This window comes from Corvus hawaiiensis, chromosome 5 (assembly GCF_020740725.1).
Source record: "Corvus hawaiiensis isolate bCorHaw1 chromosome 5, bCorHaw1.pri.cur, whole genome shotgun sequence".
In the NCBI taxonomy this organism is placed as follows: domain Eukaryota; kingdom Metazoa; phylum Chordata; class Aves; order Passeriformes; family Corvidae; genus Corvus; species Corvus hawaiiensis.
In genome coordinates this window covers 24,449,190-24,476,955 of record NC_063217.1, presented here as the reverse complement: position 1 = coordinate 24,476,955, position 27,766 = coordinate 24,449,190, and the positions used below count along the sequence as shown (strand labels likewise).

Here is a 27,766-nt window from a genome sequence, read left to right as displayed (position 1 = left end):
GACTTTTGTATCTGAAAAGCTGAATCAACAATTTCTAGTTGAAAATTACAAATAGACAACTGGATTACAGAAAAATAATTACGTAAGATACAGTTTTACTGTAAAAAGTCATTGAGTGTTATAGGCATCTACCTACAAGCCATCTGAAGTCAGTCCCAGATGTTGCCACCGTATGATGTTCCCTGCCTACAGAGCAAGCTGCTGACCTGCAGTTGAAATACTCTCTCTCTGATATTCTTGGTAAGACATCAAGATTCTAACTGGTTTAACCTCCATACCGTGTCAAAAATGCAAATTTCTGAAAGCAAGATGAGGCCAGCTGTGGGACATCATGGCATATATTATATGTAAGTAGCCCAGAAATCCTGTTATTAGACACGTGTATGTTGTTTTTCAAGTAATTTTAACTTTAATAATGAATGATACAGATCTCAATTAAAAAAAAAAAATCATTAACTGCAGAAGCTCTTAAGTTTATTTTAAGCATTTAACAACTATATTGGGAAAAAAAAAATCTCCTTAGTGTCCAACATGCAGAATCTCTTCTCCTCCTAAATGGTTTTGAAATACAATAAGAATTTCTTTTTTTCCACTTCTACACATGGCATGTGTACAGATCTAAATCTATCCTTACAAGTTTCTTCAGAAGTAAGAGCAGAATTCACCATGTCACTGGAAGGGGTAAGGAGCATGGATTGCTCACAGGGATATGCAGAAGGTGAGGGATGTCTGTGTAGGACAGCTGGCTCAGATTAAAATGCTAAAAGAAATTTTCACTGATTCAGTGAAGCAAGGATATTTATCTGATGAACAAGAGCCAGCTGTCTACACTGCTGGTGTAATATCATTTACATCCTTTCTTTAAAAGGTACTGCTGATCCAGTGACACTGACTGATGTGAGTGAAGAAAAAATAGAGATGTTATAACATTTTCTCTGGGTGGGTCTCAATGCAGACCCGTATGTCAAATCAGTTAAGTTCCAGACTACATTGGTCTACTCCTAGCAACACTCTTCCCAAGTATCTGAAATGGTTGCCTGGAGGAAAATTTCTCTTCTGGGCCACAGCTACCTTTGCCTTTCTATATTGCTGTGCTCTCTCTATTTCATTTTCACAAGTTCCAAATACAAATCAGATTTGTTGTTAAAAGTATCTCTGTGCCTCCCTTTATCCTCTCCTCAGATTATAAGACAATCGTAGATATTTTACAGTTATTTTATTTTGTCTTTGCTAGCAAGAGGGAGCAGCTTAGAAGCCCACGGCTGTTTCCAAAGACAGTCAACTACTTTTTGTCCAGTCATTATTCAGCTGACTTGCAGTAACATTTATAAAAATGTTACTTTGACAGTAGCAGCTCTTTTCAACTAAGAACTGTTTATGTTAAGAAATTGATAAAAAGCAGTTATGAACCATGACAGTCTGATGTGACATTATGACAATTCAGTGTTTTTAGCATGAGAATGTTTTATCAATTTTTCACAGTTAATAATATTTCAATGAACACTTAAGTAGAAACCAAGAGAGCAAGTACTAGAAAGTCTATGCAGGGGCTTAAATGTACTTGGCCACTTTCCTGTACAAAAGTTCACATCTAGTTTTAGAAATAAAAGTGAGCTAACAGGCTTACTCTGCAAGGCTTATTTTCCATGCATCAGTCCTAAGTGGAAACTCACAAAAATGGTATCTAGCATTTGTAAAAAAAAAGCCACTTCAAAAAATTCAATCTCACTTTAAAAACATCAATTTGAAACTGATCACTTGTACAGATTTAGATCATGGTGGGGGGTTGGGTGTATGATTTAACTTGTCACTTTAAAGTGTGTAGCTAGAGGCTGTAGTTTTTTGACCTCACTGCCCCCACCAGTCTATCAGCCTTAGGCAGCTGAGCTCCATTCACATTAAAGTGTGATTATTGGATTAAAAGTTACTATCTAACATGGATATTTCTACATAAATAGCCCATAATATATCTTTTCCCAAGGCCAGATTATCCTTGCATAAAAATATACTGTAATGTCAGAGTATTGATTAATATACAGGAATCTTTACCTTCTTTACAAAGGGAGGGCAGAGTCTGAAGGTTCATACAGCCAAGTTGGCTTGACCATTTTTGACCGGGGTAGTGGAAATATCCAACCACTGTGCTCTAGTCTGGCCATGAAAGCAATGGTAAGTTGATACCCTGGGTTTGTTTCCTTACAACCTTTCATATGGTGTTACCAGTGGAGGCAAGGTGATGGTTGGGGGCTTCAGTAAACCCTGTTCTGTTCTGCACATGCCTTTCGAGCAGGTGTCTGTCTCTTATACGCCTTGCCCAGAGGTGACAGATGAGATGTGTGCTCCAGCACTTTCCACAGGGCTGTGTGTGAATCAGGGTTCACAGATTTCTTCAGCTGAACACAGCTCTCTGTTTGGGGCACATTTTTTTGCTGTATGTTACTGACTGCTTTAGGCACAGATATGTTACTGACTGCTTTTGTTTGGTGCACGTTTTTTTGTTGTATGTTACTGACTACTTTTTTCTGGTGCACATTCTTCTGTGATATGTTACTGACTACTTTTTTTCAGTGTGCAGTCTTCTGTGGTGTGTTACTAACTGCTTTTTTTCGGTGCACAGTCCTCTGTGGTGTGTTACTGGCTGCTTTTTTTCGCTTTTCTTGTATGCTACTGGCTGCTTTTGTGTGGCACACATGTTTTTCTTGTATGTTACTGGCTGGTTTTTTTCGGCACACACACACATGCTTTTCTTGTATCTTACTGGCTGCTTTAGACACAGAAACTTCAGCCTTAACATTAGCTCCAGTTTGGCGGTGAAGGAGCTTTGCAGCTTTTGGCTTACTATCACTAGCAGTAACCTTACGTCGACGTCGTTTTACTTTCTGCTTTTTCACCTCTTCTTTTGGTTTTTCTTCAACAATGCCATCTAGTAGTCCTTTTGCTGCAGCAGAAGCCAAAATGTCTTTAGCAGACACCTTTTTAGAAGTATTTTTCTGAAAATTATAAAGGAAACAACAACAAATCTAAGCCACAATACAGAGCTCCTCAGAATTTACTCCATGAGAAAAAGACAACAGAATCTAGCATAAGGACTTAAGTCACATGTGATAAATGCTAACCAAACTATTTATTCACAAAATTAAGAACTTGACTTGTGTAAAGAGGTACTGGAGCATTTGCTCTTCAGAGACTTTCTTCTCTAGTGATCCAAAGAGGGGAAACTCAATTCTGGGCTCTGTAGTGTGTGTCTGACTTGTGTTTAAAACCAGCTGGTCACCAAACCCCACACAGCTGCTCACTCCCTCCCCCACCAGCAGGATCAGGGAAAGAACTGGAAGAGTAAAGCCAGGGAACTGCTGGTTTAAGATAAAGACAGTGGTTCCTTGGGAAGACAAGTGCCATATCTGCAAACATCCCCCTTCCTCCTCCTTCCCCCCACTTTATACAGTGAGCATGATGTCACATGGTCTGGAATATCCCTTTGGTTGGTTCTGGTCACCTGTCCTGGCTGTGTCTCCTCCCAGCCTCCCACATACCCCCAGTTCCCTCACTGGTGTGGCTGTATGAAAAGCAGAAAAGGCCTTGGCTCTGTGTGAGCCCTGCTCAGCAGTAACAAAAACATCTCTGTGTTATCAACCCTGTGTTCAGCACAAATCCAAAACACAGGGCCCACACCAGTCACTGTGAGGAAAATTAACTCTACCCCAGCCAAAAGCAGCACACTCCCACACTGACCTGCTCTGTAATGTGTCTGTAAGAACATACATATCCATTACATGTGTGTGTATCAGAAATAGTTACTAAAATACAGAAATACCAGTAACATTAAACATGAATAATTTTTACAGTAATGAAAGTTCTTGCTCATAATACATAAGGAACTCCCAAACTAGGAACCAGGTCAACATCTAAGTATATAAAGAGAAACAATTGGAAAGAAACTATTTACAACTAGCTAAGAAGAAGGTTTCTGTAAACAAGGAATTTCAGTTTAAATTATAAGTACATGTTTTCTACTTTGTGGAAAATGTTCATTTCCTGAATCACCTAAAAACTGGCCATTGGAGAAATTGCTTTGTATTATTTATTATATATTATTACTTATTATATTTACTATATTCTTTGTATTAGAATTTGACCCAAAAAAATTACTCGAATTAACAACCTGCAACAAAAGTGTTTGTTTCTCTGGAGAGAGACAATATGGTAGAGAGATGCACATAGCATGATTAACTAAAACTCAGACCAAGTTAAAAATATTTAATATTGTAAAGAAGAGGTCAATGATAGGTAACTTGAAAGGCGTTTCGTATGTAATTCTCTTACTCTTAATAAAATCTTCTAACTTCCCCCAAGAGGCAACCTTTTTCCAAGCACTTTAATCACAGTATGACAGAAAATGGTACAAAAAACCAAACAAGATCTCCTATCTTTAATTTGCAATGAAATTCTAATTAGTTCATCCCCACACCCTTTCTCTTTTGGTGGAATAAATCCATGCTTTTCTCAGAGACAAGAAGAAGATGTTGATACTCAGAGATGCAAACTAGCCCTTTAAGGCCTCTCCTCAGGAATCGTGCCAAGACTTTTCCGTTTACTCAGCAAAAGCCCCCTGCCTTTCAAGCCAGATTTGCATATGCCTTAGTTTGGGAAGGAAACATATTCATACATATTTTATTCAAATTACAATAGCGTCACCCATAGGGATTAAGATTTCATCTGCTTGGATACTGGAAAATCTTGGTAATTTATATAACAAATACATTTACTAGACACACCATTTATCATGAATCTAATCAAGCTGTGTATTTCATTCCAAAGTGTGATAATAGCAATATATTTCCTCTAGATGTTCCTGGCACTAACTTGGATCAAGGGCCTGCTCTGATCATGAACAGCTCCAGAAAAACAGGCACACCTTGTAAAGCTGTGCTCAGCATAAAACTCCAGTAGCAGCACATTTCAACTGCTCACCTGTCCTTTGGTTTTAAGGCAACTAAAGAGCAGCCACGAATTTTATTTCAAACATTCCATTTCATTTATTCTTTTGTGGAAAACTGCAGTACTCATCTTCTGTAAAGTGATTTTAAATGGTTATTTTCCTAGCTTACCTCTCTCTGTAGAACAGCTAGAAAACAACCACTGGAAATTTCTGATGGCTCCATTTTGAAAAACATTTCAGTGGAAGCCTCTGAATTGGAGCAAGTAGAAAAAACAGAAGGAATAAGCCTGTAAAAAAGAAATGGAAGACCAGAAAATAATATCTAAGAATATAAAAGGAAATAAGCAAGGATACATTAGAAAAATGTAATTAGAAGTAATTTTCAAATTATGTTTTTCAATAACATAGCTTTATCTTAATTTTTAAAAACTGCAATTCAAGAAAGGCATGAGAATTCCTCTTTTTAGAATTAATTGGGTTTTTTCCATTTTTTTCAATAATTCCTTTTTTTTCCCCAAGTTATTAAGTAAATTAATCACCAGATAATAAATACGTATTAAGACAATGAAAAATTATGTTCTTTCTCAGGTGTGCAATTACTGAGTTATCAAGTTGTCCATGAAGTTGGGGAATTATCTGAAAACACTAAGCAGCTTGCAGAAATTGTAGAGGTGTTGACTTTGAGTTATATGTGCTCATAATAAAAAATATATCTATGTAAGCTAAAAGTCTTAGGTTACCAAACTTTGCTATTTGTTATAATTGAGTGCTGTTTCTCCAATTTTACAGTTTTGCAGTGCATCAGTAGGGAGGGAAGAACTAGCTTCTTCTCCTGTTCTTGTATTCCAGGAATGTTTGGTTGTTACAAAGCAGTCTCAAGGACTTGGCTCACAAGACTGGCAAACTAGTACTAAGCTGTCTCAGTACAGAAAAACACTATCAAAATGTCCTTTTGGAATTATAACCCCCTCCTCTTCACTGAGGACTGTAAGATAGAGTCCGACTCCTTAGTGCTCTACTAACCCTCTAGCGACAGAGCTTTATTCAAAGATGGTTACAGAGAAAGGTATTCAATATTTGAAAGCAATATCCTGATTTGGCTGGCTAGTTCATTTTTAATGGGAAGTATGCAAAATTGGTTTTTTACAAGTTCTCACCACAATCTAGATTTTTTTTCTATGTCCCTTGGAACCTGATAAAACAGGCTACAAGGCTTACATCCTCCTTGCATTACGAAATAAAACTTATGTCTTATGACACAGATTTTTGATTTTAGATCAGCTTATTCAAGGCAAAAAAACCTCAGTGGTAATCATTTATTGATGTATATAAGTTACTGTTCACCTTCAATGACCCTGAAAAATGATGCAGAAGTTAATTCAAATTTGATAGGCCAAAGAGAAATGCATGAGTGGTTTAGACTCCTCTCTATACACACCTGTTTGCCATGTGTACCCTTACTTTAGGTAAAGCTGTTGCTATAAACCGTCATATCCTGAAGGGAAGCTCAGCTTAGCCAGTACGTACATGTTTGAAATCACCCTTAAAACTGCACAGCCCTAAGACTAGCTGTGTGACCTCAAAACTCCAACAGAGCCTTATTTCATTCAGCACCACTTCCGTCCTGCAGAGTAATTCAGAACACATTTGTTGTAAGAGTTTCCTGAAAGCCCTCAATTTTCTTGGAAAAGGGAATTAATATTCAGTATTTCAGATCTTTGATGATCATACAAGAAGTTTTATTATGATTTGTCTCTCAAAGACACTACTGTGAACATGAGGGCTAGTAACTCTGCAACAGCCTTTCATTCTATACTGCACTGTTCTAGGCAAATAAGTTCTCTAATTAATTCTAAGGAAAGTGTAAAAGGAATTTTTTTAAGTAGTACATGCATCTTAAATGGCTTGAGCTTTCATCCTAAGCGTAATTACTCTATAAATTTTATTTATGGTGTTCTATTAGTGCTCTGTTCATGCTGGTTTATTGTATGCATCTTCATTGTAGCAAGGACTATGATGAAACATACAAGACACCACATGACAGTGAAGGAGGAACTGAATCTGAAATTTTCATTTATGAAGCTCAATCAATCTTCAGTCACAAATTTGCTCAGGTCTGAAAAAATCCTAATGGAATGTTACTGTCCTTTTCTTACCATCCAAGATTGCCTTTTTGAAAGTGTAAGTATGCTTTGGTGGTTTGACAAGATTCATGACGCTTCTGCAAAACAGTGAACAGATTTTGGTTTGGCTTTTTGGGGATGGGAGGTGCAAGGGGCAATTTTTTATAAAATAATTAAAGCTCCAAGAACTTTATTTTTTAAATAAAAATTCTTTCATATGTTATGAATTTACATATAATTTGTGTTCAACTAATTTGGAGACCATTACATTCCAAGGTCCCCCAAGTTCTCCCCACAGAGTAATAGCTGCACAGAGGTCAAGACAGACTCCAGAAATTTTCATATTCTGAAGGAAAACACAAGCAAGAGTCCATAAATGCTTTTGGTCCAGCACACCATCATTGGCAAGAGATATCCTGATTTTATCCCACTTAGTGTAAAAAAAATCGAGCAGGCTGCTATTTTCTATCAATGAATTTCAAGAAATATGCACTTTGTTGCACTTCGTCTTATGAATAACATAAAACTTTTAAACATTCTTTGGACTGGCCAAAATTAATGTTTACCATTTTAATCATGCCAAATTTAATTGGGTATCTTGAGTCACAGTACCTGTCCCTTTGATAGCCAGGCTATTAACATCATCTAAGGTAATATAAAATCTAAAAATCGAGTATGATTTTCCTGTGCTTTTTACAACATAAACTCTTTTAAACCTCCATCCTGTAATCCACTATTGTATCTATGTGCAATTGAGTGCCAAGTGTTTGCATTTATCTAGTGTGACTGAAAGGAAAATCCAGAAAACACCCATCAGTCTTTTAACAATTCCTCTGGCTGACAGGGGTGACAGCTAACAGGTTATAACTGCATATGAAGTATACAGCATACATACTTTTTTCATATATATTTGTATTTGCCATGATTGCACAGGATGATCTCTTACTGTGACCTGTCCTTCCCAGAAGTCATTCATCTGAATAGTGATGAGCAATCCTTCAGCAAGGGTTCTTGTTCTTCTGTATTATTTCTACAATTTAAGATTCAATTCCTTTTTCCTTTAAAATTGATCATTCTACATCAGAAGCTGCGAGCATGCTAGCAAGTTACCTGACTTCTAGTCTCCATTTTATTTTAAACTAGTTTCATTCTCTGAATACTGATACAACAATAGCAATAGCTCTAACTGAAGAATGTTATTTCCAACCAGTCATGCTTTTCCCCCATTTTATTTTCAGATGGACAAAAATATTAGATGAAAAAGTCAATAGAATACTGCTAAGTACTCTCATAAACAGAAAGAATGCATGACAGGCAGCAAAAGCTATTTTAATTTCATGCAGGATACGTATCAGTCTAGAATAAGAATTATGCTACAATTTAAAGTCATACTTTAATTTTTTCATGGATAAAACTACTCATTCTGTACCTATATCGTCGTGCTTTATCTCCCTCCACTCCAGATTCCAGTGCTTTTTTCACTACTAGTTCATTTTCTTCTGGATAAACTGAACAAGTGCAGTAAACAATAGCTTGTACTTTGTTAACTACAAAACAAAAACAGAAAAAAATTTTTACTCTTCAGATTCTTCATACAGAGAGTGGTTTGGTAAGGATTGAAAGCATCATAAAAATTATGTCACTTTTACCAGTAAAAATATCCTCCCAATCTCTAGTGTTCATAAATAATTAAAATATTTTCAAATATTTGCAGATTTCAGCACAAAGTCAAAGCTGTCTCCAGTCTTTTCACACAGCTACCAAAGGAGAGGAAAAAAGTGGCAGCATGCAGATGGAGTCAGACTACATTTGCAGAATTTCCAAAGCAGAGTATGACTAAGCCATAAGCCAGTTCTCTACACAATACTGAAGAATGCTGTATTAATGTCTGGTGGATACCAGGACACAGAAAAACCTTCATGGAGGAAATCATTATTCAGGGGGGTTGGTTACATGCTTATTGTTAATTAATAGAGTAATCAGTGTATTTTTAACTATATTAAAACTGGTGATAGTACAGTGGAATTGATAGTGCAAAGTCTTCCCAGAAATTGGGGAACTAGCACACTTACATTTCAGTGCATGAATCAACTCGTTAAGCTGCCTCTCAGCAAGAATACTGAGTTTATCCTCAGACACAAATCCCTGGAAAAGGTCTTGTAGCAATCCTGCATCTAAAAGCAGAGAGTAGTAAATTTAGTCTTCCAACTTGTATTAATGTCTGAAAATTCAGTTGTTTGCAGAAGCAGACCTGGTTGTTACTGGTGCAGTGGGAAGGTAGGTTTTACAAATTAGAATACCAAGGAGTGCCTGATTTATTTGCTTTACTTCTTTACCTGTAATTCATGGTGCCTCTTATTTGCTTCTAGTTAATGAAAATTGTACAGTGAAAGGACTTACACAAACAGTCAAGGAATGTAATCAAATGGAAAATTATATACATGTTGGTATCTTGAAATAAATTTTTGCCTATGATCCTTTTACTTAAAAAAAAAGTTATACACACTCTGCTCCCCAGAATAACCCTCAAACTTACATACTATCAACCTGAAGCAGTCACAGAATTATGCAAGTTAATATATATGTTCTATAGTAATTAAAATAAGGAAGGTTTTTTTAATAAAATTACACCATTTACTGGAGCACCTACACTGTCTAGACCACAATACCTGAATCTATTTCTACCAGAAAGCATGAGCTAGATATTGCATCAAAAGTTACCTCTGTTCTCACTTAAAATAAACTCCATTGGATTGCCAACACCCAGTCCAGAGCATTGTGGTAGCAGCAAAATAACTTTTGCCTTTTGAAGTCTTCGGTCTGTTGGTTCAAGCTCAGTAAAGTCTTCATGTAACAACTGAATATCTGAAAAACAGGAAAAACTCAACAGTTATAGGCTGCAAGCAAGCCTGCCTACAGGTGATACAGGTGAAGAGACTCTGGTATTACACTGAATTCGACAGAGCTAGAGCCTGCTAGATTCAGATCATCCGATGTACGGCCTATGGATTTCAAACAGATTGAAGGGCTGCATCTTCCACTGAAAAGACAGTTAATGGAGTTGCAGTCTTACTGCATTCTGTCCTGATTGTGTCCTCCGGGTAAACTGGACAAGTGCATGTGTTTTGGATTAACACTTTCAGACAACTGGAAATCAGACTTAAAGCAACAGCCCAAACACCAAAAGTTCCCAGCTACCAGTTACACCAACTGCTACTTCAATGGAAAAATTCACCGACATTTCAGGAGCTTGCATCTATGATATAGTTAGACTGCAATTGATATGACTGTAGCTGAAGAGCTATCAGCCCACTTTGTGAGAAAAAAGTTGTTACTGCCATCCCCAAGTTTCCAGAGGGGATCTCTGAATTCTGATAGAATTAGTCCATATTTACAGATATCACAAACACTTGTATTACAATACTTTTTGCATACCGACTGTTTTAGCACCTACTTTCACATCCCATATGACTGAAACTGTTCCTCAGTTCTTCTCTTGCTGAAGATTTCACACCACAAACAAAAATTGTGGACATGCTGTGATTTGTCAGCACTGACATATGGGCAATGGTCAGATGGGAACCTACGTGAGCCACTATAATGTCACCACCTTCACTCAACAGCGCCTGTGCGGAGTGTACAGCGAGGCTGCGAGACTTATCCTACAAAACAATGACACAAAAATAAAGTATGACCAACTATTTTGGTTTCTTTGAATGCCAACCTTCTTTCCAAATTAGGAAAGTATTTCATTGTTTTCACAGCAAATGGGAAAGAAGGGAGGAAAAAATCTCATCAGGGCTATCTACAAATACAGAATTAAATTAATTACAAAACCAAGCTGTCACTCAATAAATTTAAATAACTTAATTCTAAATAAGACATAAAAAAGCATAATATCTGTAGGTGAAAAGAAAGTACGTATCATCGCCATAAGGAGGAACTCCTAGCAACAGCCTGTTCCAGAAAAGACAAAAAGGCCACAATTCAGGCAGAATTCATCCTCTGAGGCAGCTTAACAGAGAAATGCAAAACTGTTCACATAGCTCTTGGTGAAAATTACAAGAGAAATGTTACCCTTGTAGATCAAAGATCAAGATTCTGCTGAATTTGAACAACAGAGAGGCAGATTGGAATGCAGAAAACACAGGGACCACTCCACAAGAGTAAATGCTCTTGTACCACTGGTGATTAAGAGAAAACTTTATCAAATTACTTAAAAAGGAGTGAAGAAACTGACCACAGATACCAGGTCTTGCACCAAATTTTACAAACTGATGATAAATGGAAAGGGAAAAAAAAACAAGTGCTAAGCCTTCAAGTTCACATCATTGTCTATGTACACACAGCATTCAAGCACCACCCTACCCCACCATAGAGATGGAGGTTTTGATGGTGTTATTTACTTATTTTGAATACTTTTAGGTAGTAATACTCAGAATTTGTTCCTATTACGTACAGGGCTCTCATGTATAGTTCTTTTCTCTACGTATTCTATTTTAAAAATCTACATACTGAAATGTATTGAATATTGAATCCCTTTTTAAGTTGTGCGATACATTTTGAGGGTAAAGTTTGCAGACAATGCCAAGCATCTAGTGAAAATGCTGGTCAAAATATTTCTGCTAGGCACTCAAGAATCATCAGACAGTTCAGATAATTCGTGGTTGTGCTGTTGCATGGTTACTGCAAACCACCACTCCGCAAAAGAAACCTCCCACCAAACTTCACTGGGGAGTCTAATGATGACAAGTCAGGAAAAAGACTAGTGGGAGATATGGAGATCTAGGAACCACATGGCACAAAATACAAAGAAGTGTGATCATTCCATCATAAACATGCATTCGAAGAGGAAGAAATATTACAGTATCATATCACTATCTACTAACTGGGGGAAAGCATATGGAGTTATACTGAAACTTTCCTCACATTTTCAGAAGTGAGACTGCCTCTTTTGACCACTTTTTATATGTAGTTCAACAGCTTTAAGATTAAATTTAAAACATTCTACTAACTTAATTGTAGCTATCAATTATAAGCATTGACATTTGTATGCTAAATTAGGTAAGTGGATCAGTTTGTAACCTTCTAATTATTACAAATGTCCAAAACCTTATTAGAGTTTGTTGCTGCCTGACTGGTTTAATAGAATCATCACACAATACACAACCTCTTTCTAATGCAAAGCAATTACTTCAATTTGTAGATCATCGGACTCAAGGCTGAACATCAACTCACCTGCAGTAAGAGTTTGCAATCTGCAAAAAGATCTAAATTAAGCAGTTCTTCTCTAAGAGAGGAAGGAAAAACCAATACATCGTGGCAATGTTGGTCCACAGCAAACGTGTAATGGTCAAAGTCTGACACAGATTCAACCTTTGTGAGTCCCTTCATCTCCAAATCTTTGATAACATCTTCAAGGCTGTTAACATACAACTCTGACCATTAAATATACAAGAGTTACTTAAGCAACATAGTTCACACTGATTATGTGAATTTTTTACTTCTGTTAGTGTGTGTGTATACATATGCATATATATATAGGTATAAAATGCCATATTGTCTAATGCAGGAGGGAAACTTATTCTACACTAGGCACGTAAATTCTGGTTTGAAACAATTAAGTTAATAAGTCTGATAAAATAAATTAAGAAAGAGATATGTGTCTCCAGAGGATGATTCAAAGCATCAAAACAGAAATGTCCATGTGCTCAAGAGACACTGTAGTAAATTTACTGCTGGAATGTTTTAGTTCTTTCAATTGCTTTCAATCTAGCCCAACTCACCAATAATTTTAATGGCTGATAACTGAAAGAATCCTTGTGTAAACGTAATGAAGGCATAACTGCTGAGGTTAGCAATTCAAACATCATAAAAATTTAAAGGTATATACAGCAAGAGATGTTTGTTGAAATGCTGTTTCAGACAGCACCATAAGTTTATACAGTACATTAAACATGGGATGAATGCAGCAGCTTTTATTTCAGTCTTATTTAAGGGTTCCAAAGTCACAACCGAAATAAAATACATTATCCTGACGAGCCTATAACCTAAGCACTGAACACTGGTCCAGACAAGAGTAGTAAAACAAAATTCTTGAAAACATTATAAAATGGATTACCTGTCTATAACAGGACAATCTGGTATGGTTCATGTATCAGTTAGTACAGAACTGGGAACAAGTATAAATATACAAATATAGTAGCCTCCAGAATATAGGGATTTTTAAAAATGTATTTTAATTTCAAGTTTATACTATCCTAACTGAAAAAACAGCAGGTTTAAGTATTGTGTCTTAACACCCTTTGCCAATATTATGGTTTACATTAATATACCCACTTTTAAAGGCATTTTCTCCTCTTTTTGGCACCAGGTTAACTCACCTACTTTTTTTTCTAACTTTATTTCCTCATTTATTTGGTGAAAGACCCACACAAGCAACAGAATAGTAAGAAGAACTGTTTCACGACCTTTTTACAGTGTGTAAATACCACTACTGCAATATATAAAAATTACAAAAAAATATAACACAATAGCACTAGACTAAGCAGAATTTCCTGTAAGCACTTTAAATTACTGGTAATAGTATAACCTGGAAATTCTAAAACAAGTATGTAGCAAATTATATCACTTAATGTGTAAAAACATCAATATCAGATGATACTTTAAAGACCTTACCTGATTTTAAATGTGTTTATCCAAACACAGACAGGTAAAGCAGAGGCCCTTTGTTCCTGCTTCCATATGGTTTCTGGTACAAAGTATTCAATTGAAAGAGCATCATGTTTGATGCGACATCGTGCTAGTGCAGCTGCCAATTTGGTTCTATAACTATAAAAACATAGTCACAAGTTTAATAAGTTTTATAAATGTTTTCATCAGCTATTAGCATGCAATATTTCTGTTACAATACCATCTTGCTCAGAAACCAAATCCAAAAGGGACATCTCATTCTGCAAGCTGCAACAGGAAACAGAGTTACAGAACATTTTCTACCCCACACAACAGTAGATGCAAGGTGGTAGTCAATAGCTAAGATTATTTTATTTAAAAGCAGGTGGGACTGGAATTAGGACTGGTGACTCTCAAATACATCCATTTTCCCAGACAGCTAAAAAAAAAATCTCAGTATGTTTTGGAACTGCAATGTATGGAATACAACCATCAGATTCATTTGCATGTTTAAAAATGTAAATACATATATGTGCAGAATGAGCATTTCATGACAGCTGATCTCTAAACATGTACAGAAACAATACAATTATGATGGCAACCAGGAATCACTTTTATTATTATTACATGAAAATGTCAGAGAAAATATTTCCAGTGTTCTCTTCCCACAAGCTTCATGCACACTCCTGATACATGATAATTCAAAGTAAATAAATATTGCTGGTGAACTACTTCAGGTATATTACTTACTGCCCTCCAGAAATACCTTGCACTTAAGAGATTCATGAACTTTTGGGGCCATTCTAAATCCAGAAGCTACACAATTTTGTCTAATAAATGCCTTTTGAGTTCATCAACTGACTGATGGAAGAAATAATAAATATTAAAATGTTTATTTTATGCATTCTGGGTTTTTGTTCAAATTATTTAAAATAATAAATATTTAACAAAGTTTCATAGTAAAAGTGCTGCTAAACAGACAGATGTTATTCCATTCCATGACCTCTTGAATGTATTACACTTGCATTTATGAATATTTACTGAATATTTAATTTCTTTGCTAGAACTGTATAAAAATAGTTTTGACAATGACAAGTAAGATAAGACGCCTGAAAAATAATCCACAATATAAGGATGGTTTCTTACCTGTATTTTTCATAAATACATAAATATGAAAGTTTGCCTCCAAACTAGGCTCTCATCAAAAAAAAAAAAAAAAAAAAAGCCCACAAAATTTTAGGATGAAAGACATGTTTAATAATTACTTTTAAAAGGCACTGATAATACAAATCTTCATTTTTGCTAATATATATCAACAAAAAATAGCTCTTTGCACATATACCTGTATAAATATTGCCCTACTTCCTGAACTTCTGCTACAAGTTCATCTTCATCAAAAATCTTTCGTTCTTGAAACTTTCGGTCTTGTAGGTCATAAAGCATCACAACAAGCAAGCTGGTTAACTCATCTGGCTGCAAGAGAAAAGCAACTGGATGGAGAAAGTGACCCAAAGCATGCCTTACTTCTGCAAAAAGATCCATATCAAACAGCAGTCTCCCATGTAAAAGGCATTAAAAACCCTTAAATGCTTACTTGTAAGAATAGGAAAGTAATTCCTTTTGGAGAGTTAATAAAACACTTCTTTAAAAAATATTTTTTTAAAAACTCAAATACACAACTTGTAAATTATTTAGATTATCAAAATTAAAAACATTCTCCATGCACACAGATAAAATACTGTATCTTAACTTCTAATGTTATCAGAATTGAAACTTTGAAATTATTTTCTCTTCATTAAGTAGTTTGTTAAATAGGTAAGCTCACAAAAACTTCTTGTCTATCAATTCCTCTCTTGTGGGATTCTTCCATGTGTAGCAACCAATATACTCAATTATAATAACCCTTCTACTTTTGGGATATATACAAAATCTCCTTTCTCTGTCTAAATGTTTAAACCAGGGAGCATCTCCTGCTTAAGGACAATAATTACTGCACTTCAGTTACTACTGTCTACTTCTTTACATTAAATTCTTACAGTTATTATGCCTTCTAAAATTCTCACCTTCTCACAAATATGACCAAAATTAGTTAGAAAACTCAAGTTATTAGGGAAATACCACCAAACACAAAATGTTAGCATGAAAGTCTTGCTTCCTTGCAAAAATAAGGCAAAGATAAATGTGTTAGATCATTTGCTTGCTCACATCAACCTCCACAACCAGTATCAGCTCAAGTTTATCTTGCAATTTTCAAAGGCATCAAACAAGACTGGAAGGAACAGCAGAATATTCTGCCAGCTCTAGAATTTCTTTCCATGTCAAAGCAGGAAAACATGTTGAGAGAGTAAACTGGATCAGTTTTTGCTAGTACAGTATTTGTATACAGTACCATTTGCCCAGGAAATGAAACACGGGGTCAATGCATTTTTTTGTCTGATGGGGTTCACTCCATGTTTTCCAGCTCCCAAGGACAGGAAGGAAACATTTTTTTTCCCTGCTCACAAGGGGACACAGCTGGGAAGGAAAGCACATGGACATGGACAATATCACTGAGCAAGTACTACACTGCAGTAAAAGTTCATGGGTTGCTCTCCCACCTTGTCTTTGAAGGTTTGACTCCCAGCAATAAGGTGCAACAGAATCTCACAACGTACTTTGGAGATGGATGCTTTAGACAACTATGTTAAAAGGTCAGCAATATTTCAGTCTAAGGTGGTCATGTAGTTCAAAACAACAAAGGTTGTTTTGAAGACTGTTGTAGAATCCTCAGAAAATACACTAATTACATCAACACAGAAAATAAAAATTCCTCACAAAAATGTTCACTTACTATTGAGTAGCATGGGTAAGCACTACTATCTAACAAGATTTGTTCAAGAAGATCTTGATCTGTAAAAAAGAGAAAATGTTGACAACTTATGCCACTATCTACAAGATTCTATGGAAGTAAATCTTGTAAGTCACCGAATTGTAATTTTAAACATCATGAAAATTGAGGGCAAATTCAATCACCAACATAGCAACTCTATGTAATTCATTTACATGAAAAATAGTAGGGTTTGATTTCACAATTGCTAATAACACTTAGCTATATTTAAAGATTTGAGGGATATGAGTAGTCTAGTAAATGCAAATGTTCATCCATAATTAGGATCCAAAAAGAACCACTGAGATGAGCTCCGCTGGTCAGAGCAGGGTGCTAATAACACCAAGGATGTGGCTTCAATCCCCTTATGGGCCATTCTTGATGATCGTTGTAGGTGCCTTCCAATTCAGAATATTCTATGAATCTGTGATGCCATAACAACCTGCAGTTTAACAAAAATTTCCCCAGATCTCTGCTGTCAGGTAGACACTGAACATTTGTTTTTCCATGTTTTCTCTGCTGCATCCTTTCTGTTGGCCATTCTTGGGCAAGTTTTGTACTTACATTTTAGAGCATTGAAAGCCAGTTCATAAGATACACGCCTGGAATGCTCATCTTTAAAAGCCATCATGGGAGATTCTGAGTTATCGCCATACTGCACAAGCATTCTATCCTTACTCTTTTCAGTATGAATGCCTTGAAAAATCTTAGCTGCATTTATGTATATGGAATCAGGATAGCCATTCTTCTCAACGTGAGTCACTGTTCTTTTTTCAGCAGATCTTTTTTCAGCTGGAATTTTCATTTCACTCAAGTCTGAAGTACGATTTACAACAACCTCATGTGAAGACACCAATTTACTTTCAGAATCTGGCATTGTTCCAGTTGCTGACTGTGTAAGTATAAGTCACAATCCTGCTGCCTCTGCAAAAAACAAAGTTTGTATTGAATCATGAAATTTTCTTTCACTAAAATACACTTTTCCCTTCTTTCTAGGGTTTTCAATAGAATTTATTTTCTTTTTCAGGCTCTAATCTTGCAAATATGTATATATGTGTATCATCTATCCTTCTATATATCTATCATCTTATACGTCATAGAGAAGTATTTATAAGAGTTTTCTTACATTATTTGTTTTCACCGATGCACATGCAAAGACTGGTTACTTGTTTCAAAGAGGCCAGTCCTTTACAATCATTGGTCCTTTATACACAGAGATCTGATCCTCTGTGTCTAATAAGAAACATTACTATTGCAGACAGAATAGTATCTCTTACTAAGAATTCTCCTTTAATAAAAAAGACACTGAAATTTCAAAGCAGACATCATGTCTTCCAAAGAAGAACCATCTTGAAAAGAGTTGCAGTGAATTCCAAATGTTTGTCCGCTAAACTGCATATGTGTTCTTAAAAGTGGAGAACAGACATCACCTAAATGTTAATGTATTTAACATATTACCTAAAGAGCATAATTTTAAATGCAGGAAATCCATTCTGAGAGTCTCTTGAGGTATTATCCCACTCTCCACAAGCCCATGTGCATTTCTTAAATTTTCTACAAATCTTACATAAACAGTAAAATAAAAATTACCTTCCCCAAAGGTGGAATAGAGCTTCAAGAACATGAAAAAGTCCCAGTGTTAGTTGAATGCAAAAATATGCTAAAGTTCCACATAAAATGTACCTAAGGTATTGGATTTACCCTACTTGCTCTGGTTGTTATAACATGCATTTATGATAATGCCTGGAGATGCAGAAGTCAGATTAAATCTTCAGAAGTGGGTGAAGCCAGAACAAATTTAAACACAGAATAATGATAAAAAAAAGAAAATCAAACTAGTCTTCCGGACTGGGGAAGAGTAATACAAGAGAACTACGAGTAATTTAGCAGCTATAGAACAAAAAGCCAGGCATGGATCTAGGCATTGCTGCCAAAGAGTCCTGGATATTTTAGGATTAATAGTACAAAATAGCAGAATTGGGGGGGGGGGGGGACGGACTTGCCAGTCTAAAAATCAAAAGAAGTAGTAATTTAGTTCAGTACAACAATTCTCAAGCTTTTTTTCCCCCTGCAATCCCCAACATCACTAAGGATAAAATACACACCTCTTCTCCCCAGTTCAGACATACTTGCTCAGAATCCTTTTCTCCTCTCTCCTTTCCTGCCCCCCATCACAAAAAAACATAGTGGCAATGGAGGATGGCAGCACACAGGGTTGGAGGGGCAAAGGGAGGAACACAAACTTTTGCTTCTCCAGCAGGCAGCCATTAAAGGCTCCATGCTGAGCCAGTACTCCCCCATTCAAACTCCCTTTCCCAAACATAGGTGACACTCAGCCCACCTCCCCCCTCTCCAAGACCAGCACAAGTCAGTGTCTGACCAGCCCAGCATGCTGCAGACAATGGACTAGTGTGGTTTCCTGAATTCTGGCAACTCATCTGGAGGAGGCCACATCTCATTCCCCTTCCCCAGGATTTGCTCTCCAAAACTGGGAACTGCTAACCCTGTAGAAGCAACTTTTACTGTTGCTTTATAGCATCAGACAAATAGTTTCTTCTCGCAGGAGTTAAGCTCCAGCATCCCTATTGTTACATGCAGCAGTGATCGATCCATGGAGCAAACATAAATTTATTTTATGAAGCCATATTGAAACAGAACAAGCAGTGCTATTAAAAGAAAGCACTATTCTTCACTAGAATTAAGCACCAGATCACCCAAACCAAATTGAAACACTTGTGCTTAGAAAGGAAAAAAAGCATAAATGCTTTCATGATCTTTTACACTAATTTGACCAGCAAACGTATGTATGATTTCACAGAATCATGGACACCATCTCAGGGACCTGAAACTCAAACCTCTTCTCCAGGTAAATGCAAATATTTCATTTTAGAATATGTAGCAAGTGAACTATGTCTGTGGTGTAAGGATTTTGTAGATTTTTAGAGTTCCCAATTACTCTTTGTGACTTCTTTGCCAAAGCCGTTTTTGCTGAGCCACAAGACACACTGCTATTAGGATGATTTGATGAATGTACTTTCCCCAAAGATAAATGCCATCCTAATAAAGATGAGATGCCAGTGTTCTGCCCTGTGCAGACACACTGCATGCTCACAGCACTGCAAATCACAGTCTGAATTACTGAACGCTGTGCCAAGCAGAGGACACCAAGCTGGATTAATACAAAGCTCAGCTGGGAAAAAGAGCTTCCCAGACAAGAGAGAAAGGATCCTGCCTTTGTGGATCTCAAGCAGATTACTCAGTTGACAGGGAAAAAAAACCACTCAAGGTCCCAAGGAAGCCATCATTCTCCTAAAACTGGATGGCCTTCACAGTTCAGGTTGGACTATACTACTTTACAGCCAGGCAGTGTGAGGTAGGAGGCCTGAAGGCACTCACATTTTTTCCCAACTTTTTTTTTCAAAGATTGAGGGGAGCTCTCAGCTGCTCTGGTAGGCTCTGTATTTGAAGTGTTCAACACATCTACAACTAAAACCACAGGAAATTCACTGGAAAGGCACCTGAAGAGAACTTGAGTGAGAGAGAACAAAGACTTTCTTCTCATGTTCTGGGGAAGCTCTTGAACAAGACATTTTAGTTAACCTTTGTCCCACTCCCTAAACCATTTGGAGAAAAGTAACACATCAGGTATGTGTCATGTACCTTCATGGGATGCCCACCAAACAGAACTGTCTTAAGACTGGAAGGTTTAAGTTTGTAGAACAATTTTAATCGTTGCTTCCCAGCACCAGAGATACACTACCCTTTTAGCCAGTATGCCTGCCGATGGAACTGAACAAAAATTTTATTTATTTATTCAAATGTTCTTAAAGTGAAATTGTCCACAGACGGTATTGTTCTGCAATAATGAACAGCACTAGACAAATACAGTAGTTGTGGCACACAATCCCTACGAATAAGAAATAAATAATGTTTCCACTTTACACATAGCTTCATTTAAAGCGGAAGTTAACTACTGTATCAGTTGGTTTGAAGGATGTCTCCAGCTTTGACTTAATAAACCCAAGCAGATAGAATTATGGCATTTATTCACTGCACAGCGTAGCAAGTGATTTACACACAGACCGCCCCATAAAAATCACGAATTCCTTTGTTTATATACCAATAAATGTATTTTTCCCATTTCCTCAGTTATCACCTTTTTCATTAGCATCTACAAATAAGGAAAAGAGATAAACAACAAACAGCCCCACAGCACTTGTGTTGTATCAGGTACAGAAGGCAACCTGACCACCCAGTTCTGATTCACATCAACAGGCACTCCATGAGAAGTGGGTATGTGAGCATGGACGTGGCCCCACGCACACCAAGAGACAGTAAAGCCTTGACAGCCGTAGATACACGGCAGTTCTGGTCTCGCTAACTCTGTGGGTACACATGACGGCATCTGCTTCCTAACATCGGTGCGACTGTCGGACACTGAGCTTCCAAGCCTCTGCTGTCCCCAGCTCAGCCAGCCAAGCTGGAGGGCACCAGAGACTGGTGAGAGTCAGGAAAACAAGTCAGCCACGAGACCATTCCCCTACTGCGCTTTATTTATGAGAAAGAGCTGAAGTCGACTCACAGGAAAGGCATACAAGGGGTGGGGAACAACCAATAAAAACCAAAAACAAACAAAAAAGCTGCTTCTTTGTATAAACAGGCAAAGCGTTCGTTCATTGTAACACTGCAGTGAAAGGCCCTGAAACACACAACCAGTTCCCCAAAGCCGCGTGGTAGCGGGCAGCGCAACTGCCCTTCGCCTGGGCAGGGGCCGCGGGACTCGTACCTGGCCGGGCTCCTGCGGCTCCCTCGGGGCGCTACGGGCGGGGCTGCGGGTACCATCCCCGGGCCCGTGCCGGGCAGGGGTCGCCCCATGCCGGGCAGGGCAGCGGGGCCCCGGCACGGCCCGTCGGTCGCACCCGCCCGTCCCCGCCGCGCCCCACACGCACCTGCGGCACCGCTGCGGGGGGGCCGGGGCGCCGCCGCCCGCTGTGCTCGGGGGGCGCTCCGCCCGCCCTGGCCCCGCCAGCCCCGCCGCCGGCCGCCGTGGCCGCGGGGCACCGGGGCCGCAGTACCGCAGTACCGCAGTACCGCAGTACCGCCGGCCGCCGTGGCCGCGGGGCACCGGGGCCGCAGTACCGCAGTACCGCCGGCCGCCGTGGCCGCGGGGCACCGGGGCCGCAGTGGGGCCGCAGCAGCGCCACGGACCGCAGAGCAGGGCCTGGCAGTCGGGCTCCATCCCCAGGGGTCAGGCCGAGCCCCTCCCGCCCCGCGGCATCTACCGGGAGGCACAGGACGCCGTGGCAACGGCACGCACGGGGGTTGTGGCGGAGAAGTGCTTCCAGGGGTTTCCCTGAAAGGACCTCTAAGAAAATCCCTTCGCAGGAGCGAGAGCTGCTCCCACGCTCCTTTTGTAGCTTGGTTTGGTTTTTTAAAAAAGAACCTTTTGTTAAAAAAAAAAAAAAAAAAATCCAAACAGCATTAATTCTCGCAAACTCCATGAGCACGTTTACAGCCAAGTGTTACCGACACTCGCATGTTCCTAACAGCATCGAAACGCCACCAGTGACAGGACTGGAAATCCCCCAAGTACAGGAATAGCCCCAGATAAAGTACTGAGTTTTCACTCGCACTTGAAATTAGCAGCGTGATCTTGTAATGCTTTAGCTGTCTCAGCCTCTGCTTTTATTGAGGGTTTGAAAACATAATTGGAACATGCTTTAAAGTTATTTCCAGATTTTTTGGTTTTAAAAAAGGGGGGAAAAGGGGGGGAGAAAGCATTTATTGAAAATATACCAATAATCAATACATCATCCATAACTTTTGTCAAAAACCAGATATCTGCTTTATCCCTATGAAGTTTGTTCGTGTTACATCAATGATGTCATGGACAACCTTTAAATTATCCTGAATAAGGGAAAAACCCCTGTGATTCAGTTAAAATCTGTGATGACTTTTGGACTATCATTCTCCAAGAAGATCCTGCCTGGCACCTCACAAAAGCATCTGTCACAGGTATGAGTGCCGCTACACAGGGAAGGTAGAAGTACAGACTCTTCTGCAGCAGGGCTGCACAAAAGCTAAGTAACCAAGGCTTTGGTATAGGCTGGCTGCACATTTAGTCAAGCTCAGTACAAACCTTAGTACAGCCGTGTTTCTACAGATTGTTACAGAGCTTTTGGGAACAGACAGCATTGAAGCACATAAGCCAGTGCTTGTTATTCCTGCCAAAAACTTGGGTGTTAGCCAGATCCCTTTCTGATATCAATCTTACCAGATATCTAAGCAAACCAAGATGTGACTCTATGCAATCACGTGCATCAGGACTAGAAAACTTGGAGAGTTAAAAACAATGCTGAGTTTGCAGATGTTACAAAGACACTCCTCTGGTATGGACCTGCTACATCCTCCAGCACAGCTGGTGCAATTTTTACAGCAGCACTTAGTTACAAAGCAAGCCAAATAGTCTGGGTAAACTTTGCACATAGCAGTTCAAACAAATCTTGAATCCTTCCTGAGGAAGGGGTAAAATACGTGTTTAGTAGGTTGTGTGGATCAATAGGGCACTATGCTAGCCACCATATGGATGGAAAGGAGTTTTTTGTGCTGCTTCTTTCATTTCGTCCTAATAGATATGGCAGCTCTTTTAAAAAGACACAACTGGAAGTTGCTGCCCAATGTCAATTTTATTTCTGTGTATTTATCTTTCACATTCATTTTGAAGCAGTTTATTTTGCTAAAAGTTCTGCTAAGAATTTTCAGTACCTGGATCTATTTGTCTTTTGAAAGAAATAAATGTATATTAGCACCACTATCTCATTTCTGTTTTGTCTGTGGCATTTTGAGCTACTGTCCCCTCATAAAAAGCCCCCTTAAAATGCCTTCATATTTTAAGTTTGACTTTTTAGCCTAGATGCTTTTAACTTATTCATGGACAGAGAAAAAAGGAAGTAGTTCTATTCCAACTGGGCCTGTTCTTCCCAGAGCTTAGCATGCTCTGTAAGCTGAACAATCTCATTAGGGTTAATTTGATGCAAGCTGAAGTGGCTCACTGGCTTGCAGGCTCAGCACCCTAGGTAGTGCATGAATGAATTGCTGACAAACTTAGAGTAGAACATTGAGAATGAGAATAAAAGATTAAATCTCATTTCCTTCCAGCACAACTTGAAATACTTGAGTGTGTTAGGCTAAATAATGTGAAATTTGGTAAATTGTTTCATTGAAGGTGAGCAATAGAAAACCATTAGGCTGTTTTATGTAAGCTAGTGGTTTAAACTATATCTAGTACTACTCAAGGACTAGATATGGTAAAACTTGAACTTGGTGGCTTGAGGATGACACAGTGCATTGAGTTGATACTTTTATGGGAATGAGATCTTGCTCCTAAGTGACAGCTTTCATCTCAGAGTCCACCTGCCTATATTTGAAGCCAGGGATCTTTTTTTCCTACGTACATAATTTATCTGGCTTTTTTCTGACCACTCACTCTGTATTATAAGGTCTTTCTGACCTCATTTCTAATGCCTTCCCTCATCCTTGCTACTCTGAATACTTTTATGGATTGGCAAGCTATCACATCTCATTGCTCCTCTCCCTTTCCAGATTGTTGCTGAACAAAAAAATGTCAGCGTATAAATTACTAAAGAACTCCACTGATGACTTCCCTTCACACCTTCCCTTACTATCTTTTCACCAATTATTCGTTCATACAAGGACATTCTTTTTCACCCTTCTTATTTTGAAATTACAATCCACATATAATAAATTATGCAGAGGCAAAAAGATCAAAATCTGCCAAACTGGTCATGCCCACAAACTTCTACCTGCTGATATTGTCCATGCTGATTTCTGAAACTCTGTATTTCTCAAAAAAGTCAAGGAACATGAAATATTTGATTTTTCTAATAAAGTGGCAGGTGCTAACATGGTATAGCAAAGCGTAGGAGATCGCTTCATAGGAGTTTCAAATCATCCACGTCTTTTACAATGTAGAAGTTTTGATTACTCATTGAATCCTCAGGAACTTGGGTTTACTGGCTTGTGAAGTTTTTCATAATGAAAGACTAGTAAATAATTTACTTAAAGCAAGTAAGAAGTCATTAACAATATATACCAGGATGCCATGTGTGACAGGCATGTCTGTATTTAGAACCACACTATTATTGGTGGCCATGGAACGTGGCCCTGTGTGGTGTTTTGATAGCTCTTGTGTCTGTGTCTGTTTTGATAGCTCTTTCAGACTAGATTAAATATGTGAGAAAGGTTGCCATTTTTATTTGACACAACACAGGTTGCAAAATTAATGCGTAAACAGACCTATTATATAATAACTGGGAGTTGGTAAGTGAACAAAGACTTCACCACTTTTGTCCCTTTTAATCACTTTGTGAGTAACTGTGATTTAAGTGAAACTGAAAATAATTTTGTTGCAGAAATGTTAAGAAATTTAATTGTTTAAAACGGTACCACGTGTTAAACTTAAAACCCTTAAGGATCTATAGTGGGGAAAAACATATGAGATGTTACCTTAAATTCCTTTTTTCTTTTACATCTTTCCTTCTTGTTGAAGTGTTACATTTAGTGTAAATTTCTGAAATGCTCATTAGTATCTTGGTTATGGTCAGCTTTCCTGCCTCAGAAGTGGAAGGTTTAAGTTCTAGAGCACAGTGTCTTTCATTAGAGTTAGAAATTAATCTGAATTCAGTATAATGACTTCAACCTTAAATCTTCAGCCATTCAAGCATACACAAACAGCTGCCTGGACTCTCATGTAAGCTGAGATCATAGGACAGACAGAGGAAGTACAGGTGATAAACAAATCTTCCTCCTTTGCATTTCTAGTTGATTTGAATATCCAGTCAAAAATACAAGGGGTTCATTCAAAACCCATTTTTTACATTTAGTTTTTCTAGATTATTTAATTTTATTTTTAAAGGTAATGGCCAAATGAGTCCAAAAGTTGCTAATACCTACAGAATGATCAACTGTTCTCTGGAAAGGTTGCCCAGATATGTTTTGTGCTCCACAACCGAGATTTTATTTAATCCCATTACACTTGCAAGAAATCTTATATTAGGCTTTATAATAAGGAAAAAAACCCAAGTCTGGTTTGATATGGAATGTTATCAATTTACCTCATTCACTCTTCTGACCATTTGTTTTACAGCTGAGAGGACTGTAACTCAGAATAGCACAGAACAACCAACAGGAATTGGCTTGAAACCACCAAATGCCCTGGTAGGAAACAGTAGGATAACTAAAGCATTATTTTAGCAATTGGAAGTGTGGAGGACAAGGGAAAGCTGATGACAAGGAAAGCTCAGGAAGAAATCTGAAGATCAGGCACCAGAATAGTTGCTATTAATAAGACGGAGGAACTTGAAAAGGGAGTGGAGGAATATTAGCTGCTTCAGGGGTAATAGGAGTAAGAGACAGAGGAAACAGAGCCAAAATTTCTAGCCAGAGGCAATCAGAGAAGGAGCAGAGCGAAATAGTGGAGTTTTCAGTCACACAGAAGCAAGGTAAAAAATCATTGCAGCGGTAATTAACAGTTTTGTCACTCATGACCTTAGCTTTCCAAGTCTTCAAATATTATTATTATTAATGACATTTTGTAAAAACACAGCAGCCAGGGTATTAATAAAACATTCCTCTTCAGATATACTCTTTCATTAGAGTATAGGTTATGTAAATGTATTTCTGTTGTTTATTTACCAGGAACATGCAAAGCTGAGTTCCTCATTTCTCATGGTTATGACCTCTAGCTAATATAGTAATCATTACGGCTAACATTAAGATTCAAGAATGATTTTCTGTTCGCAAACACTTTTCATAGACAGACAGGCATGTTGGTTTACGTGGACAATTATCAAAATAATATTGTTTAGAAAATATAGACTTTGACATATTCATACAAAAAAAAACCCCTTTCAGATACTCTTAATAAAAGTATATATTATATTTTATATTTTGTGTTTTATATTTTATATATATATTTATTTAAGATATTATTTCTGGGAGTTAAGAACAGGAGAGCAATTACCAGTACAAATATTTCCCTGTGTAATCTACTGACAGCTCAAATGTAAGGTCATAACATATAAGTCACCTCAGTTGCCAATGTTTATAGTTTACCAAGAAAAATAAAAGTACTGCATATGTTCCATAGAAACCATTTGTGCAAGACAATGTTCGTTTACGCAAATACTAATAAAATTGCAGAGTTGTCTGCCAGGAAGATAAAGGAGATACAGTACAGAGTAGTAAAGCACAGTCAGATAATTTCACACCAAAAAGCAGCAGCTATGTGGTTTGGCAAGATGTAAGACATTCTTTCACCTTTCAGGGACAACACATTCTGGTTTTAGTGACATGGAACAGCTCCTTTAATTTTCATCTTGTACATAGGTAAGCATGCCTTTACAGAATGGAAAGCCCTGAAGCTATACATGCATAATGATTCAAGCCTCAAAAGATTTGTTCACATCCCTACAGTTACAAAATTAAGTTATAACCGCCTCGTTAGTACATATTTTGTGGAACATGTCTAAAGTGGTTCTCAACACTTCTGCTGTCTGTTTTCTTCTTTTCTTCTATAACTTAGGTTCAGAGACAATCTGAATGTCTAGGACAACTTGAGCAGATGTGAAGAAATGAGACCCTCTCGCGGGTTCTTCTCCAGCACCCCTGCACAGGTAACACTAGACACCAAGACAGATTGGGTGATAGGCTCCTGGAGCGCCATCAGCCTTTCCTCTCACAGCTTGCATCCACTGAGCTAAATTTAAACATTCCTACTGAGTTCAGTGATACAGCATCAGGCTTTCTTGTCCCATGCCTCTGCCCAGGTAATATGCACCTGTCAGTTTTGAGATCCTTAGTTCATTGTATCCATTGTTCCAAATTAATTTCATTCCATTCACAAGGAAATAGTAAGTATCCAGTTGTGTGGGAGGACTGGTGTTGTAGGGTTGTACATGTTCCCTTCCCTACTCTGACGTTTCACACTGTTGTTGATACCCCTCTTACTATGATGGCAGTTTCAGTTATAGAGACCACAAATCTGTGCCTGCTAGTTCTCCCCAAAATCCGAATTCACTTCTGCCCATGTCTCTCCCCCCAGTCTTGTCTCTGCTCTCTAAGTCACGTGTCAAGGCCAAGGTAAAC

General features: G+C 38.0%; 1 protein-coding gene across 1 annotated transcript; it reads right to left on the bottom strand.

Annotated features, from left to right (window-relative positions):
* Positions 1-452: 452 nt before the first annotated feature.
* NSUN7 (NOP2/Sun RNA methyltransferase family member 7) lies at positions 453-21,549 on the bottom strand. The gene is made up of 12 exons (XM_048302847.1): positions 21,387-21,549; positions 17,165-17,524; positions 16,565-16,623; positions 15,077-15,207; positions 13,741-13,893; positions 12,301-12,484; positions 10,517-10,724; positions 9,784-9,927; positions 9,135-9,236; positions 8,492-8,609; positions 5,109-5,226; positions 453-2,990 (listed from the first exon to the last, which is right to left on the bottom strand). Exons 2-12 carry the CDS (start codon positions 17,475-17,477, stop codon positions 2,565-2,567), a joined length of 1,956 nt encoding a protein of 651 aa, XP_048158804.1. The 5' UTR covers positions 17,478-17,524; positions 21,387-21,549; the 3' UTR covers positions 453-2,564.
* Positions 21,550-27,766: the final 6,217 nt, after the last annotated feature.

Bases quoted from the DNA above. Each gene is read 5' to 3' on its own strand.
- NSUN7 (XM_048302847.1), bottom strand. From the start codon at position 17,477: ATGCCAGATTCTGAAAGTAAATTGGTGTCTTCACATGAGGTTGTTGTA. The intron at 12,485-13,740 runs GTAAGGTCTTTA...GTATGTTAACAG, and splicing joins ATAAACACATTTAAAATCAG to CCTTGAAGATGTTATCAAAG. The intron at 5,227-8,491 runs GTACAGAATGAG...TCTTTTTTACAG, and splicing joins GATAAAGCACGACGATATAG to GCTTATTCCTTCTGTTTTTT.